Here is a 17,238-nt window from a genome sequence, read left to right as displayed (position 1 = left end):
TGGTTTTATTTATCTTATGACTTCAGTTTTAGTATTTGGTTTTCCTTCTAGATCTTCACAGGGGCAGTCACTACCGGGGATCAGAATCAAAACATGGCACTTGTTTTTGTTTTGGTGTGATTGAGGAGCTTCTGTGGTCTGTAAGCAGAGTTTTAGATGTTTTGAGGGGTTTTCTGGAACGTGCCTGAACACCTTCAGAGCTCCAGAGCCGTGCGTACCTGAGCTCGCAGACGGCTTTTACAGCAGCGGTGAACACCAAGGCCTGTCGAGCTGAAAGTTGAAGATGATTATACGTCTCGTCGTGATGTCAACAGGTTCTCTGTGCTCCCGGATCCGTTTTAATAACCGCTTCAGGCAGCCATGATTTCCACAATTCCTCATGTTTAATTAGCTGTGTGTGTGTGTGTGTGTGTGTGTGTGCGTGCGTGCGTGCGTGCGTGCGAGCGAGCGAGTGAGTATGTGTGTGTGTGTGTGTTTGTGAGTGAGTGTGTTTATGTGTATATATGTGTGTGTGTGTGTGTGTGTGTGTGTGTGTGTGTGCGTGCGAGTGTGTGTGCGTGCGAGTGTGTGTGCGTGCGTGCGTGCGAGCGAGTGAGTATATGTGTGTGTGTGTGTGTGTTTGTGAGTAAGTGTGTATATGTGTGTGTGTGTGTGTGTGAGAGTGCATGTGTGTGTGTGCGTGCGTGCATGCGTGCGAGTGAGTATATGTGTGTGTGTGTGTGTTTGTGAGTGAGTGTGTATATGTGTATATATGTGTGTGTGTGTGTGTGTGTGTGTGTATATGTGTGTGTGTGCGTGCGTGCGTGTGTGCGAGCGAGCGAGTGAGTATATGTGTGTGTGTGTGTGTGTGTTTGTGAGTGAGTGTGTATGTGTGTGTGTGTGTGTGTGTGTGTGTGTGTGTGTGTGTGTGAGTGAGTGTGTATATATGTGTGTGTGTGTATATGTGTGTGTGTGCGCGCGCGCGTGCATGTGTATATGTGTGTGTGTGTGTGTGTGTGTGAGTGAGTGAGTGTGTATATATGTGTGTGTGTGTGTGTGTGCGTGCGTGCGCGCGCGCGTGCATGTGTATATGTGTGTGTGTGTGTGTGCGTGATAAACTCTTTGAGTCTATGTCCTTTTAAATGCACACACCCGCATGAACGACCCCCCGGCTCACAAAGCTATCTAAAGTCCACATCTCATTCCTTGCCACCACCTCTCTCACACACATACACACCTACTTATTACACATTCCTCATCCGACAGCTCTGATTGGTTGACAGCCAGGTGTGACCGGGGCCTCCAACCCTTGACGGAGGGTTGTAATTGGTCGTTGTTGGTTTGTCCCTTTTCCATTGTGCTTTCTCTTTACCTGCCTCTGTTTCGGGAGTGTGAGAGGTGTTGTCTGGTTTCAGTGTTGGTGTGTCTTTGTGTTAACGGACACACACCATGTGGTTGCGGGTTCACTTCCCTGTTGTCCTGCCCTGAACTCTCTACTCTCTGGGCTCAGAGGAGGTAAGAAACTTCCTGTCTGCTTTGACTCTTGTCAGAGCCATGCTCTTCAGCTGTAGGAGCTCTGGATGTAACGTTTGACACATTTTTAATGTATTTACTTGTCTGTCAGGTAAAACAAAGGGTTGGATGGATTATAATCTGGATTTTGATGCACACTGAAGCAAAAAGAAAACCAAACTTGGCAGCTGGTTTCACTGTACGCACCGTGAGACGGGACATGACTCCGGGGTTCATAAAACAGCAGAGTGTCGGAGAATCAGCTGTTGTCAGATGAATTTGGCACAGACTAGAACGAGATGAGCACGAGTGTGTTTGGCATGAGGTGAACGTGTTGTCAGGAAGATTATAGTGAATGAAAGAGGCATTCCTGCGTGACAGGCTGCCGTGGAGCCGAGCGGCTGAGGTATTCCGTGAAGAATGTGGAGTACGTTTGATTTTTGTGGTTTTCTCTTCATCTGCACTCAGCTTCTGGGTCGTGCATTTAGCATACACTTTATAAATGTGGCACGTCGCCTTTTTAGCAACGTTTGCATCTTTCAACTGACAATATTCCCGATGTCTGCTGTGGGTCTGAAGCTGCAACACCTGAGACTTGCTGTGCTAAAGTCTTTGTCACCCACCAGGTGAGCGTTCTGACCGACCAGGTGGAGGCGCAGGGGGAAAAGATCAGAGATTTGGAGTCTTCTTTGGAGGAGCACCGACAGAAGCTGGCCTCCACAGAGGAAATGCTGCAACAGGTAAAACATTAAAAACCAAAAAGGTTCAGTTGTTTACTCTTTTGTAAATTTCCTGCACTTTTTATGTTTCTTTCTGTTTAAAATGTGTCATAGTGTGTTTTTGTTTGTTAAAAATGTCAAAAATGCCTCCATGAAGAGCATCGCTGGAATATTTCAGCTGAACAGAGTTACTGATGCATTCACCCCCCCCCCCACCCCCCCCCCCCACCCCCGGTGGTGTCTGGGCTGCATGTGGGCCCGGCACCGCTTTGTTTACTCGCATTCCTCTCAGAGTAGCTGGCCTCTCACAAGATCACAATCACAAGAACATTCATCAGTCTTCATCCTCTAAACCCAGCTGACCTGCACTCGTGACATCTCAAATCGGAATTTTGATCATCCAGTCATTCACATTTCATCTGCATGAAGGTTTACCCCAAATCCACACGGGAAGAATCTGCGTCGCCGCTTCAAATAGAATCCATTATAGTCTATAGGGACGACCCAAACCGGCGCAGAACTTTTCAGGTGCGTCCCGAGAGCGGCTTGTCTCGCCGTGGTGCTCAAAGAGGGACTGGGTTCTATTTTTGTCGTGAACCGATTCTGGGATGCATCAATTTCTACAGCTAACACAGGGCCAGACAGGAAATCACACACGGTTTCAGTGTAAAACGTCCAGTGACTTTCAAAATAAAAGACGATTGCAGATATGCAATTTCTTACCTATGTAGATTGCAATCTCCTTCTTCTTCTTGGCATAAAAAACATTGACCTTTGAAGCCTCAAGGGATATTGTGATTTTTCATGTCCAGTGAGGAGGATGGCAGAGATGCTGCGCCGCATCTGAGACGCTCCCTGTCTATCTATCTATCTATCTATCTATCTATCTATCTATCTATCTATCTATCTATCTATCTATCTATCTATCTATCTATCTATCTATCTATCTATCTATCTATCTATCTATCTATCTATCTATCTATCTATCTATCTATCTATCTATCTATCTATCTATCTATCTATCCATCATCTATCTATCATCTATCTATCTATCTATCTATCTATCTATCTATCTATCTATCTATCTATCTATCTATCTATCTATCTATCTATCTATCTATCTATCCATCCATCCATCCATCATTCTATCATCTATCTATACATATATGTGTGTATATATGTGTGTATACATATATGTATATATATACATATATACACATATATATATGTGTGTATATATGTATATATATATACATATATGTATACACACATATACACACACACACACACACACACACACATATATATATATATATGTATGTGTGTATATATATGTATATATATATATATATATATATACATATATATATGTATATATATATATACATATATATACATATATATGTATATATATACATGCATAGATATATAGATATATATGTATACATATATATATATATAAGTATACTTTTTATATTTTTATTTTATTTTACTTCTGCAAAGCAAACTAACAATCTGTTATTTTTAGACTGATGGTGAGTTAAAGGTAAAGTGTAACAAGTGAGCTAAAGATGTCGATATCAACACAGTAGATTTAACAGCGTTACGTGGTGTTTAACTAGAATTTCTTTCCTCTTATTACTGGGATTTAAATGACACTTTACGTTCGTCTGTGTCTGCAGCTTTTGAGTTTGAACAACAGGAAGTGACTAACTCTTGTGTCAGCAAGTTAGGAAATACAAACGTTCCGAATTTCTCTTTCAGCCCAGATTATTTAAAGAGATGTTTATTCTCGACCCCAAGACAGAATAAAGAAGGACAAATGAATGACTGCTAATTTCATAAGTTCTTTTGGCGAATAAGAATGGTCCAACTCTTGGACAAAATCCCCTTTAACGGTCCCACTTGTTTCTCTTGACGTCATCGCTGAAGCAAACTCATGATTTCTGCCGGGCTGAGGGTAACAAGACCAGGACACTGACTGCCACAGAATCAGGCTTCTGTTTCGGCTCCTCAAATGGCTCTTTGTTCTTCTTGTAGTCATCGTGGAGCGTAAAGAAGGTCCCAGCTCCAAAATTAAAGCCCCACCGGCACCGTTGGCTTTCACTGTGCTTACATAAAAATGTAGACGAATTGCACATAATCTTTATTTTGTCTTTTTAAATTAGAAACGTAAAAACCTGTCACATTAACCCTTTGATGCATAATGGTCACTACAGTGGACAGGTACTCAAAATTGTTATTTATTTATTTTTGCTGTTAAGCACAGCTGTTTAAGACTTTATTGCATTTGAGCCCCTCTATTTGGACTTCAGTAATTCAAGCCAACATATTTCATGTTCAGAATGCACGCTGTCCACTGAGGTGGACATGTAATAAATTATTTGTAAATTAAATGTTACAAAAAATATGTAAATATGAAATTTGTTTCATTCACACCTAAAGATGAATGAAAAATTGTTTAAAAAATCATGGTTGAAGATTTCATAATTCATGCATCAAAGGGTTAAGACTATATTTTATATAGATTTTTTTACACAATTGGTTAATTTCTGCCTAAATCTTTTTTGTATTCAATGCAAAACCTCAGAATCGCACAGTCTTTAGTTTTTATTTGCGTCGGTGCAAACGCCCTTCGGTGGCTGCTGATTGAGGGGTGAAGATGGCGGAGTCAGATAGAAGTTGTGAGGTATTCTTTCATGTCTCTAGGATCTAAAGCGTTTCTTCTCCTCTAGCAGGGTGTAAATAAGGAAGCATGAGGATTACCTGCTCATACCTGCTAAATGCTGCAGATTCCACTCTTAAAATGACAACTTTCCAGATGTTCTTGTGACATTCCTGAAACTTTAAAATTAACAAGGCGAGTTTCTCCAGCATCTCACGGAGCTGCGACTAGTTAGACACGGATCTGGGAAAAATCATGTAAAATCTCTGTTCACATTACACCAAACTGGTATGTTGGGACACATTTTATTTACTACTGGGATGCTTGAGGCACATGGCATGATTGAAAACAAATAGTGCTCACTGCTTGTAATTAAAGAGCAAGTCACCCCAGGGTTTACCTTACATAGGCGTAGCCGTGGCGGCCCGCCACGGCTGAAATCCCACCGCCACGCTTACAAGATCCCAAGTTTTTTTTTTTTTTGGCGCTGTTTCCCGAAGAAGCAGCGGGAACTACTATGTTATCGCTTGTGATCACAGCCGGTGGGCAACAAGGAGGAGCAGGCAGGGCGAGGTGAAGTTATAGCATAAGTTACTGAGTTTAAAATTAGAAAGGTATCGGTGGATATAACGCTTTTTGGTTTACATGTTTCAGCAGCATTAAGATAAATGAGTGTTGACGATCTTGACAGGGTTTCCTCCAGTGCTTATTAGGCCAGGTTCTCCTTCCCCCACCAGGCTAAGCATCACTTATTCATGTAAAATTAATTTTTTCATGTCTGACTTTAACCGCGTCTAATCCTGTATTACGGCGTGAGCGCAACAGCGACAACTTAAGATCGATGCGTGAGCAGCCTGAGAGGTCGGGTGTTTTCATCTGAACCCTTAAAACCTCCAGCAGGCTACGCTGCACTATTGACGTGTTAGCGCGCGGCGCTAGCAACTTAGCGATGTGACATGTCTCGGAGAAAGCGTAAAAACACGTTGGACGCTTCTTCTGAAGCGGGAAAATAACACCTCTTCTTAAGCAGAGCACAACATCGCCTCGGCTCGTTCACGGCAGAGCCGGAAAGAGCTCGATAACATTGACCCAGCACAGCCACTGGGTCGTTGGAGCTGCCCCGTGACTGCCTGATGGAAAACCAGCGGGTTTCATCAGACTCGTAACGTTTCTTGTTTTTGCTGGGGACCCCCTGTATTTTACCGCTCCCTCCTGCAATCTTCCCCTATTAACATTTAAAATGATTCTGTAAATTCTGTGTATCAATGAGGTGAAAGGTGAGACGTGTCATAATTTCTCCCCAAGCGCCCCCCACCCCCACCCCCTTCCGGCTGGCCCCACCACCACAGCTGGAAAAATTCCTAGGGGATACACTGCTCCCCCTACCAGAGTATTGCTCAACTCCCACTTCCTGTTTGAAAAATGCAACAAATGCTGTTGCCTAGCAGACTGAGAGGGCGGAGCCGCTAACAAATACACACACACACACACACACACACACACACACACACACACACACACACACACACAGGCTCACAACAACATTGTGACATCATATGGTACCAGCTAACGTTCTAGGGTACCTCTTAGCCAATAGCGATGGCAGATTTAAATTCAAATGCAGTGCAGAGTTTTTACCTGACAACGGCACAACACTGACAGTTTTAGGCAGAAAATTAAAATTTTAACTAAAACGTACTAAAGTGCAAAACTATTGACTACATGTGTCTGCAGCACGATTAGACACACATTTATATAGTTTATCAGAAAAGATAAGTTGATTTGTGGGTGACTTGCTCTTTAACTCTAAATTATATCTTAATTTCTGCAGTTTTTCTCTCCCATTTTTATCCCCCCACAACTCACGCCAGGAATTTAAAATCCCTTACCAACATCCTGGAAAACCTCCTTGGAAATTCTCTTTTTGCCACCTGGCTTTAGGATTCAGCCCCCAAACATCAAAATATCTGTAACTGATCAATACTGTGCAGGTGTAGACTTGCAGATTTAAGCTTTAATTAGAAAGAGAGCTAACACAAACTTAATGTGAGTTTGACAGAATTAAAATGAACAAAATCATCCTGTCTTGTCGTATTAAAGTGTTGTTGCTTCAGGACTGACTTAACTCACATAAAACTCATTAATTCGCAGAGCTCATGTCGTCGGGCCAAAGGCGTTCCACCCACACTGAGTCACACTGCATTTCCTCACTGAGACCTTTGAACAGAATTACAGCGTTATGACATCAAACTGGTGCCAGAACACACACACACACACACCCATGAGAAAAACTGGTGTAGATAACAGTTTTCGTTATTCAAAGGTTATGGAAATCCAGTCATTTAAATATGTGACCATTTAATCCCACTAACTTTCATGTTGGTAGTGTGTTTTACTCTAAATCTGCTTAAAACACACAAAGAAAACCAAAATTAGAATGTATTATGTTCAGATTTTCCAATAAAATTTAAATAGTAGCCTAAAATATTTTTTAGCTTAATATTAATTTTCTAATATAATTATTGATTTACATTATTTTTTTACTCGGATGAATAAAAACACCTGAAACCTCAAATGAACTACGGATTAAATTCTAAATTTAACAAATTTTCACGTTTTGTTTTCTGCTTTATAAGATTCAGAATCAGATGTTTAACGAAAAAGAGCTTAAACAATACTTTAGATTACAGATTTAAACCCTTACATGTCAGATTTGTTTCAGTTAGGTTTTGATTGATGCGTTTATGATCCAAAACAGACTAGAACACGTTGCTCTCAGAGGACGCAAACGTCGAGCAGCTGAGACTCGATAAATTACCTCCTAAGATGGGAGCTTAACCCTCTGTGACGTGATGTTGGTGTTAGATAGCAAACTGACAGTCAGCTGCCATAATAAAGCAGATTTTGTGTGTGTGTGTGCGTGTGTGTGTGTGCGCGTGTGTGTGTGCGTGCACGTGTGTGTGTGTGTGCGTGCGTGTCAGTCGAGCTGGAGTGATTTTATGGGGTTTCAACTGTCTTTGTTTCTTCATCATGTGATGTTTCCATTTGGGGTGCAACAACATCCATCTGTTGGTCAAAGAGCCTTTAAATCTATTTTTTATTATTTCTGTGTTTAGAAAACAAAATATCATGGAGATGCTGGACAGTTTTTAATGAAACCCTCAAAGTGATGATTAGATGTGCATCTTCTACATTTTTTAGGTAAATCTGATTTTAAGAGCAAGTCACCCACTTTCAGAGTCTTACTCTCGTAGTTTCTTGTTTTTGCTGGGGACCCCCTGTATTTTACCGCTCCCTCCTGCAGTCTTCCCCAATTAAAATTTAAAATGATTCTGTAAATTCCGTGTATCAATGAGGCGAAAGGTGAGACGTGTCATAATTTCTCCCCAAGCCCCCCCCCCCCCCCCCCCCCCCCAGCCAGTCGGTATATACAATTGTATATAATTGTATATACATAACATTACTGCCCATATGTAAATAGCGCTGTAGAACTGTAACAATACTGTGCAATAATTTGTATATAACACTTACTGTCCATAGCACTGCAGAAGTGTGCCCCCCCCCCCCCCAGTATGTTTGTGTTACACTGAGTAGGAGATGCTCTGTATCTCACTTTACACCTGTATAGTGACAATAAAGGCATTCTATTCTATTCTATTCTATTCTACTCCACTCCCACTTCCTTGGGCGACAGTGGCACAGGAGTTAAGTGCTCACCGTGTAATCGGAAGGTTGCAGGTGCCTATCTCCAGCGGTCAACGGGCAATCAGGCGGGGTACACCCTGGACAGAGAGCCAGTCCATCGCAGGGCAACACAACACAGGACAAACAATCATGCACACACACACACACACACACACACACACACACACCTAAGGACAATTTGGACAGACCAATTAACCTAACAGTCATGTTTTTGGACTGTGGGAGGAAGCCGGAGTACCCGGAGAGAACCCACGCACGCACAGGGAGAACATGCTAACTCCATGCAGAAAGTTCCCAGGCCGGGAAGCGAACCCAGGACCTTCTTGCTACAAGGCAACAGCTCTAACCACTGTGCCACTGTGCAGCCTCTGCCTCAACATAAAAACTACAACTGGTTTTGCCAACACTCATTTTATTGCAAATGCTTTTTAACAGTAATGTCAACAACGTGTCTTCTTACATTTTAAGTTGAACTTATAACCTATTGCCTGACATGCTGCATGTTTGTATAAAAATAAAATAAAAACAGTCTTTTTTTGACCTCACTTAAATAAATAATATTCATAAAAAATAAAACGCACAGAGTGTACAACCAACCTTAATATTTTCATCTTTAGCTGACACAAACTCTAAATAGGGACTATATTTCCAGCTAGAAAACGCACCTCTCTCTCCTCCCGCCATTGTTGCTCACGCTGTAGTGCGTCGCTAGCTGGCGCTGCTTGGTAGGTGAGGACGAAAACATCACGTGACCTGTCGCATACGTGACGTCACGCCCCGAGACAGAAGAAGAGACCACTGCAGTGCGGAACTTTCGGAACAGGCAGCAGGCAAGGTGCATTATGGGTAGCCAGCTTTCCAGTTTCATGTTCTTCATTGTGTGTTTTGTTGGGGTTTGGGTTAGGGTTATTCAGTAATATGATTTTGCACCATGAGTGAGAGTTATATTCTAACAAATGGCATCGCGGTGCCATTCTGTTGTTTGTTAAAGCAGTATACTGCTTCCCTCGTGCGAGGAAAGTGCACATTGATTGGGTAAATGCGTAATGCAAAGCTGATCTTGGCTCTTCCTCTGCCATGCTATTCTTCCTTTACTCAGGATTTTCCTAAGCAGAAATTATGCAGAGTAAAGGACAAAATAACGCACAATGGCTTGGACAAGTAACTTTAATTTGAAGAAGAAGAAGAAGAATCATTTCTATGGCGCCTCTCAAGATAAAAATCACGAGGCGCTTCACAAAAACAAAAACTGTAAAAATATAAAAAAGCATTTAGAAAATGTTTAAAAATATATTTAAAATGAGAATTGTGATTAAAAATGTTAAGAAAGAGAGAGAGTGAACAGGAAAGAGGGAAACCAGTGGATCCTGAGGAAGGTGGAATAGGTGGGGAGAGCAGAATAAAGAGAGAGAGGTGAAGAAGGTCATACAAAAGCCAGCTTGAACAAGTGAGTCTTCAGCTGCTTTTTAAAGGAGACCACTGAGTCCACTGATCTCAGGCTCAGGGGGAGAGAGGTCCAGAGTCTGGGGGCCACAGCAGCAGATGATCTGTCACCTTTGGTCTTTAGCCTGGTGCTGCACAACCAGTAGGCTTTGGTCACTGGACCTCAGGGACCTGCTGGGGGTGTAGGGACTAAGAAGATCACCAATGTAAGATGGTGCTTGTCCATGTAAGGCTCTATAGACCAGAACCAGGATCTTGAAATGAACCCTGAAGTTGACTGGCAGCCAGTGAAGCTGGAGGAGAAGCGGGGTGATGTGGGTGTGTTTGGAGGACTTGGTCAGAAGCCGAGCACAGGCGTTCTGAACCACCTGTAGACGGTTCAGGGAGGTTCTGCTCAGACACGTGAAAAGAGAGTTACAGTAGTCTAAGCCCTTCTTTCCACCGGAGCCGTCAGCAGCGCGAGTCGGCCGCGTCTCAGGAGCAGCATGTCGCGGCCCTTACGCGCCGGTTCTATTTTCTACGCGCGACGCCTCTGAAACGGGTCAAGTTCGACATTTTTGGGGAAGGAAAGACAGGAAATCGGATGCGGAAATGGAGCGAAGCTCACGAGATTTTCAGAATAAAGAAACGTACTGCCTTTGGATGCTTTACTTTAAAAAAAAAAGTTACTAACTGTGTGGCCCGTGAGAAGTTATCACCTAGCTAGCGGTCTCCTTTGTTTTTCAGGTCCGTATTGGCGATTATAAAACGGACAGAACATAAAACACAAACCATGTTGTAGTTTTCTCCTGCTTGTTGTTGTGTTTACTGACGAAGTCACTCGTGTGACTTCGTGCTCGGTCGGTGAAAGCTGCTCCCCTGCTGCTTCGCGTCTCGTGGGAAGGGCCAAGCAGCAGCTCACGCGAGCAAGACGTGCTGCTGCAGTAACGTGCTGCTGACGGCTCCCGTGGAAAGAAGGGGTAAGCGTGAGGAGATGAAGGTGTGGAGAACTGTCTCAAGTTCAGAGCGGGACAGAATGGGACTCAGCTTAGCAACGTTCCTGAGATGGAAGAAGGAAGAGCCAACAAGAGAACTGACATTTGAATCCAGGGTGAGAGCTGGGTCAAAGGTCACGCCAAGATTCCTGACATAGGGTTTGGTGTGGGAAGCGAGCTGACCAAGAGAGTCTCTGACTTTGGGAACCAGCTTGTCTGGAGCACAGATGAGGATCAGTCTTGATTACTAGTATGGCGATAGTAACGCGTTAGGTTAGCCGTTACCAAGAAATGACATTATTTTAGAGTAACGCGTTACTGGCATCACTGGTTGCAAGTTAGGAAAAAGTTGTGCTTTTCTCTGTCCCTCATACTGACGAAGCACAGCAGTGTATTATTGGAGTGTGTGTGTGTGTGTGTGTGTGTGTGTGTGTGTGTGTGTGTGTGTGTGTGTGTGTGTGTGTGTGTGTGTGTGTGTGTGTGTGTGTGTGTGTGTGTGTGTGTGTGTGTGTGTGTGTGTGTGTGTGTGTGTGTGTGTGTGTGTGTGTGTATTTAGCTTCATGGGGTCTGAACCCCCTGCTGGTTTTACTCTCAGCGTGGGAACAACATCTCGCTTCTCTCTTCTTTCTTTTGTGTAAAACTTAATTTTAAATCATTTCTCCAGACAGTGAAACAACTCTGGTGTCGCTTTTCTTTATTCACACACGTGTGTGTGTGTGTGTGTTTTTTGTCCCAGGAGCTGAGGAGCAGGACGTCTCTGGAGACTCAGAAGTTGGACCTGATGGATGAAGTGTCCTACTTGAAGCTGAGGCTGGTCAGTGTGGAGGAGATGCACACCAACACCCTCCCCCAGGTTCCTGCAGACATCAAGAATAACAAAGCTGAGGTAGGGAATGACCCAAGAGGAGGATTTTCACTTTAGCAAAAAAAATAAATAAAAGCTTTTATTATTTTCAAGATTTGTGATGCATTTGGGATTAGCATTCCTAACATGTTTAAGAGATCCTAAGAGATTATTTCAACTGGCTTACTGCACAAAGAATGAGATTTAAATCTCTTCTCATGACATTTTTATGTGAATTCATCCTTTTTTTGGTTGAATAATTGCTAAACTTTAACACGATAATCCACAAACACAAACTACAAACATGTTTCTAAAATAATCAAACTGATCCCGTAGTCCCGTCAGACATGCCGTGTACATGTAGATGTGTGTTATTAGTCTGGCTTCAGTGTTTTTATTGTCTCTGAGCCAGAAGGGGACTATTGCTCTGGTCCAAGTCATTCAACGCATCTAAAATAGACAGTTTCCCAAACACAGGATCATTCCCACTGGGATCTTTGGGAAGGAAACGGGAACTCTGGACAGAAAACTTTTACATATTTAGACAGTAAACTGCTAACATGAGTGGCTCAAATCCAGGGCATGTGACGATTTAACAAAGTGGCGGATGCTGTCACCCATAAATGCTGTGGAGTTAAAACTCTGCAGGTCTTATCCAAACAAGGAGGACTTGGCCGGATTCCAGAAGAGCGATAATAATTTTACTTTAACCTCCTGGGAGCCAAACCTGTATTTGGTGTGATTTAAGACACATCTAGCAATTACAGATTAGTCGACTGTAAATAACAGAAACAAAACTACAAAAGTTAAAATGCAATAAAAATAAGTAAATGCCCTAAACAAAGAAACAAAAATGTTTTAAAGTAAAGTCGATACCAAGCAGGGCTGGGCGACATGGCCTAAAATTAATATCACGATATATTGAGGATTTCACCTCGATAACGATACATGGCCGATAACCACGGGTATGCGCCAAAGCAAAAGCTGTCCACTAGTTGGGGCTGTCACGTGTGTTACGTTGACTCAAGGTGTTACAGCTTCTTAAAGGGACATGAACGTTACCAACTTAAGCCCGAGTCATGCTTCTCCGTCAGCTCCAACAGGGAGAGACACGCACGGACGGAGACGTTTAGCCCTCATGCTTCTCCGTCTCCTGGAGAGTGTTGCAAAGCAATTCCCCGCCAGGACAGCAGAGGGCGTAGCGCTGTTCTGTGGTATCGTGTCATGTATCAGTCCAAGATAGTGTGTTTATATTGTGTTTTTTGTATATAAGAGACTTTTTAACACAGACAAATTTGTCTCTCATCCTCCTCCACCTCTTCATGCGCTCGCCACCTCTAAACCCACGTTTCCTGTCATTTCCGTCCACAAATAAAACGCTTGCTGCGGATCTTTTCACTCCTCCAGTCACGGGGGAATTAAATGTTCATATTGTTAGAGTTTTTTCACGAGGTATTCTTCAAGCTTCTCCGCATCTGCTGCTAGTTATCCTCGGCTCTCTTTATGTTTTTGAGGGCGCAATGGCGGCGCTGTAGACGACAGCGGTGCCCTGACCAATCACAAGCTTGCGTTCTCCGTCTCGACGGACGGATGTTCAGAAAAGAGATCGCGACTCCATCCGTCCTTACGAGCCTGCAGGAGAGCCCTCGCAAGGACGGATAACGGCGTTGCGTGTCTCCGCCCTGACGCAGACACAGAAGCACGACCCGGGCTTTACACACATCTTTTCATTTTTGTATTATCTAATTTATTGCCATGGGAAAAATTACCACAATAAGAGTCAGAAATGTCTAACGATAAATTATCGATTTATTGCCCAGCTTTTATTGCCCAGCTCTAATACCAAGTGTCTATAAAGAATAACAAAATGGTTTAAGTAGAAGAGAATAATAACTTTGCACAGGTTGGAAAAGAAAAAAATCTATTTTTAAATGCATGATTTGTGTTTAGATGTCCTCCCGAGAGCCAAGCTTTCCTCTGATGTGCTTTTTTATTCTTACTTTTGGGTTAGTAGGACCTCAAACTCAAAACCAACATTGATAAAAAATTCTAAAGTAAAACATTGATTTAAATTTTCAAAATAGGAAAACCAATTTTTATCTGCTTCACAAGTTTTCCTGTTGTTTTTGTTTGTTTGTTTTGTTTTTGCCGAGTAAAACGATAAAAACTTTCTGTTGAAACTGGATTAACCAAAACTTTCCTTACAGATGTTGTTTGACCGGTTAGGGTTTCCCACCAAACCAACCAGTAAATCACACAAAAGCTTTTCCCACAGCTCTTTGCCAACATGACGTGTAAATCTAACAGCAGCGACTTGTAAGGTCTTATCAGGCGATAACGGATCCACCCGTTTTGTCCTCACTCCCGCCACGCAGACAACGAGCCAAAGTAAAAAACACAAAACGTCCCCTTCATGAGAAATCTGCAGAGCTGATGAAATGTTTCTGAGATGGAAAAGTCAGCGCTGATGCTCTGAAACAAGCCAGGACGCATCAGACGGCCTCTGCAGATGGTTTCAACAACAAACAGCTGACACAGAAACGTTTCCTCAGACATCGAAAAAATTCCTCCTTAAAAAGAATCAAAGGGTAGATTAGTTAAAAGTGTCCTTAAGACTTATTTTCTGCATTATTTGTCATGAAAGGATGAAACCTTTAAGAACTGTTGCTCATTTCTATTTTCATTAAAGAGCAAGTCACCCCCCCACCAGAGTGTTAAGGTGGGCGGACACTGTGCGACTTTTTCACTCGTAGCACTCAGCTTCAGCTCAAACTGTACGACTTCCTGACAGGGCAGATCTCACGAGTCATGTGCTCACACTGTACGTCTGGTAGCAACACGTCGGACCAAAAATATGCTAAAAATAGCAGTTTTTACACAACACGTCAGACTTTTTTGTCTTGTCTTGCCTGTTGTCCTTCGGGAGTGCTGCAGGAGGACACACAGGGATTTATGGGGGTTGGATGAGGAAAACGAAATAAAGAAAGCAAATCTGTGTTTTGTGATCAGCTTAATTTGACATGAACACGACAAACACGCTTTCTAGACAATCTTTGTGAGTAAAAAAACGTGTAGAAACAAAAATGAACAACGTGTGTTATTAGGGAAATAGCGGGCGAGCGGTGTTGATGCAGGATTGCGCATGCGCCGTGAGCGGTTCTGGTACTTTTTGGGTCGCAGCTGCTCGCAGCGCCGCTTCAACAGTGCGATACCCTCACGAGGGACGAGTGAAATATTAAACACGCCAGAAGTCCGTGCGAGCTCACGATTGCTGATCGGTAGCTGGTCACGTGGTGTTAATCGCCTCTCGTAACCCCCTGTACACTACACGACGCTCGGCGCAAAACTCGCCCCGATCTTGTGGATTCTCGCACGAGTGGAAAACCGGATCAAAAAAGTGAACAAGTCGCACAGTGTACGCCCGGCTTTACTCCACTCCCACTTCCTGTTTGAAAAATGCAACAAATGCTGTTGCCTAGCAGACCGAGAGGGCGGAGCCGCTAACAAACACACACACACACACACGGCTCACAACAACATTGTGACATCATATGGTACCAGCTAAGGTTCTAGGGTACCTCTTAGCCAATGCAAATGCATTGCAGAGTTTTTACCTGACAACGGCACAACACTGACAGTTTTAGGCAGAAAATTAAAATTTTAACTAAAATGCACTAAAGTGCAAAACTATTGACTACACGTGTCTGCAGCACGATTAGACACGCATTTATATAGTTTATCAGAAAAATAAGTTGGTTTGGGGGGTGACTTGCTCTTTAAGGACGTAACAGTGCATCTTTAATCTGCAGGAACCCTTAAGATTCGCAGCAGTGTCTTTTAAATCACGTCTGGATGATGTCATTACTTTAAGTGAAAAGCAGCGTGCTGCGTCCTCCTAAAGACGAGTTTCTGCTCCAGTAGAGGTAGAACCCGTCGCACCGAGGACGTTGTTTCTTTCCAGCCTTGTCCAGCTTGTCTTTGTGCTTTTCTTAGCTTACTCTTTGTACATTGTGACACTCGGCTGCTGTGTGCATGTGTGAAGCTACCATCCGGGGGGCGTGCGTTGAACGAATAAACACAATTCAGCATTTTTGACATGCAGGGGCCCATACTGTGTGCTCACACACGCAGACACACAAATGAAGGAGGTGTGATAAGCATCAGTGGAAGCAGACCAAGGAGGAAAAGCAGCAAGTGGGAGGGATGAAAAGGAAAAACAGCTGGCGTGACAGGAAATGAGGATCAGAAGTGAAAGGTTCACCTTACAAGGCGTCACGCGGCTTGTGAGGATATTTAAAATAAAAATCCTGCAAGATGAAACTGTCAGCGGCGCCTGATGCTGTGAGAACGTCATGGGGGATTAGACTCTTCGTCGTTGTTGTTGCTCACTGTTAAAAGTGATGAAAGGAAAGTTGTCTGAGCTGTTCTCAGACTTGCATCGGTGAAAGAACAACATTCGTGCTTGCTCAGATTAAATGTGTGAAAAGAGCTGAATTTGTCCCACTGTGGTCCTCCAGAGCCACCATCCTTCACCTGTTAGTTGTTTCTCACACCTGCTTCAATAATAAACCGTCTCAGCAGAAATGGAACACTATCAGAGGAAAGAGTAAGTAAAGTTTATTTATATAACACTTATCACAAAGAAAACTCACAAAATGCTTCACAAGAACAACAAAATGGTAAATGGCTTGTATTTGATATAACGCCTTCTAGAGTCCTGGAGCCCCCCAAGGTGCTTTACAACACAATCAGTCATTCACCCATTCACACACTGGTGGGGATGAGCTACAATGTAGCCACAGCTGCCCTGGGGTGCACTGACAGAGGCGAGGCTGCCGAGCACTGGCGCCACCGGTCCCTCCGACCACCACCAGCAGGCAATGTGGGTTAAGTGTCTTGCCCAAGGACACAACGACAGCGACAGACTGAGCGGGGCTCGAACCTGCAACCTTCCGATTGCGAGGCGAGCACTTAACTCCTGTGCCACCGTTGCCCCAATAGTCATAAAATCATAAAATGATCAGAAAACTAATATAAAATAAAGATGACAAATAAATAAAATCAGAAAACAAAGTTTAGAAGTTTTAAAGGGACTTTACAGAATTTTGAATTTTTATGCTCGCCATTGCCCCCTCTGGCCAAAAGCGTAATGGCAGCTTCAATAGTAGGCTCGTGCACGAGGAGCGCATGCTGTACGTGCACACTCCTTAACAAAATTAACAGCTGAGACAGTCCCTTGTGTGTGTGCGTGTGCGGGCGGGCGTGCGTGCGTGCGTGCGTGCGTGTGTGTGTGTGTGTGTGTGTGTGTGTGTGTGTGTGTGTGTGTAACAGCTGCGACGCTGCAGCGGGCTGGTAGAAGGAATGACAGTCATCCACTTTCACTTCAGGAAACCACAA

At 43.4% G+C, this 17,238-nt stretch overlaps 1 protein-coding gene across 20 annotated transcripts in view; it reads left to right on the top strand.

Moving 5' to 3' along the window:
• ppfibp2b (PPFIA binding protein 2b) overlaps positions 1-17,238 on the top strand; it is a 98,357-nt gene that overhangs the window by 57,117 nt on the left and 24,002 nt on the right. For 18 of the 20 annotated variants that reach the window (XM_070550549.1, XM_070550548.1, XM_054733412.2 and 15 more), the window contains 2 exons: positions 2,118-2,231; positions 11,734-11,883. In XM_070550549.1, coding sequence (XP_070406650.1) covers positions 2,118-2,231; positions 11,734-11,883 — 264 coding nt within the window. Of the gene's footprint in view, positions 1-1,124; positions 1,495-1,536; positions 1,919-2,117; positions 2,232-11,733; positions 11,884-17,238 lie in introns of those variants that run through there. The other 2 variants (XM_054733421.2, XM_070550557.1) reach the window with 2 other exon arrangements.

This window comes from Nothobranchius furzeri, chromosome 4 (genome assembly GCF_043380555.1).
Source record: "Nothobranchius furzeri strain GRZ-AD chromosome 4, NfurGRZ-RIMD1, whole genome shotgun sequence".
Taxonomy (NCBI): Eukaryota; Metazoa; Chordata; class Actinopteri; order Cyprinodontiformes; family Nothobranchiidae; genus Nothobranchius; species Nothobranchius furzeri.
Note: the sequence above shows the minus strand (reverse complement) of the source record. Positions and strands in the feature narration are given on the sequence as shown.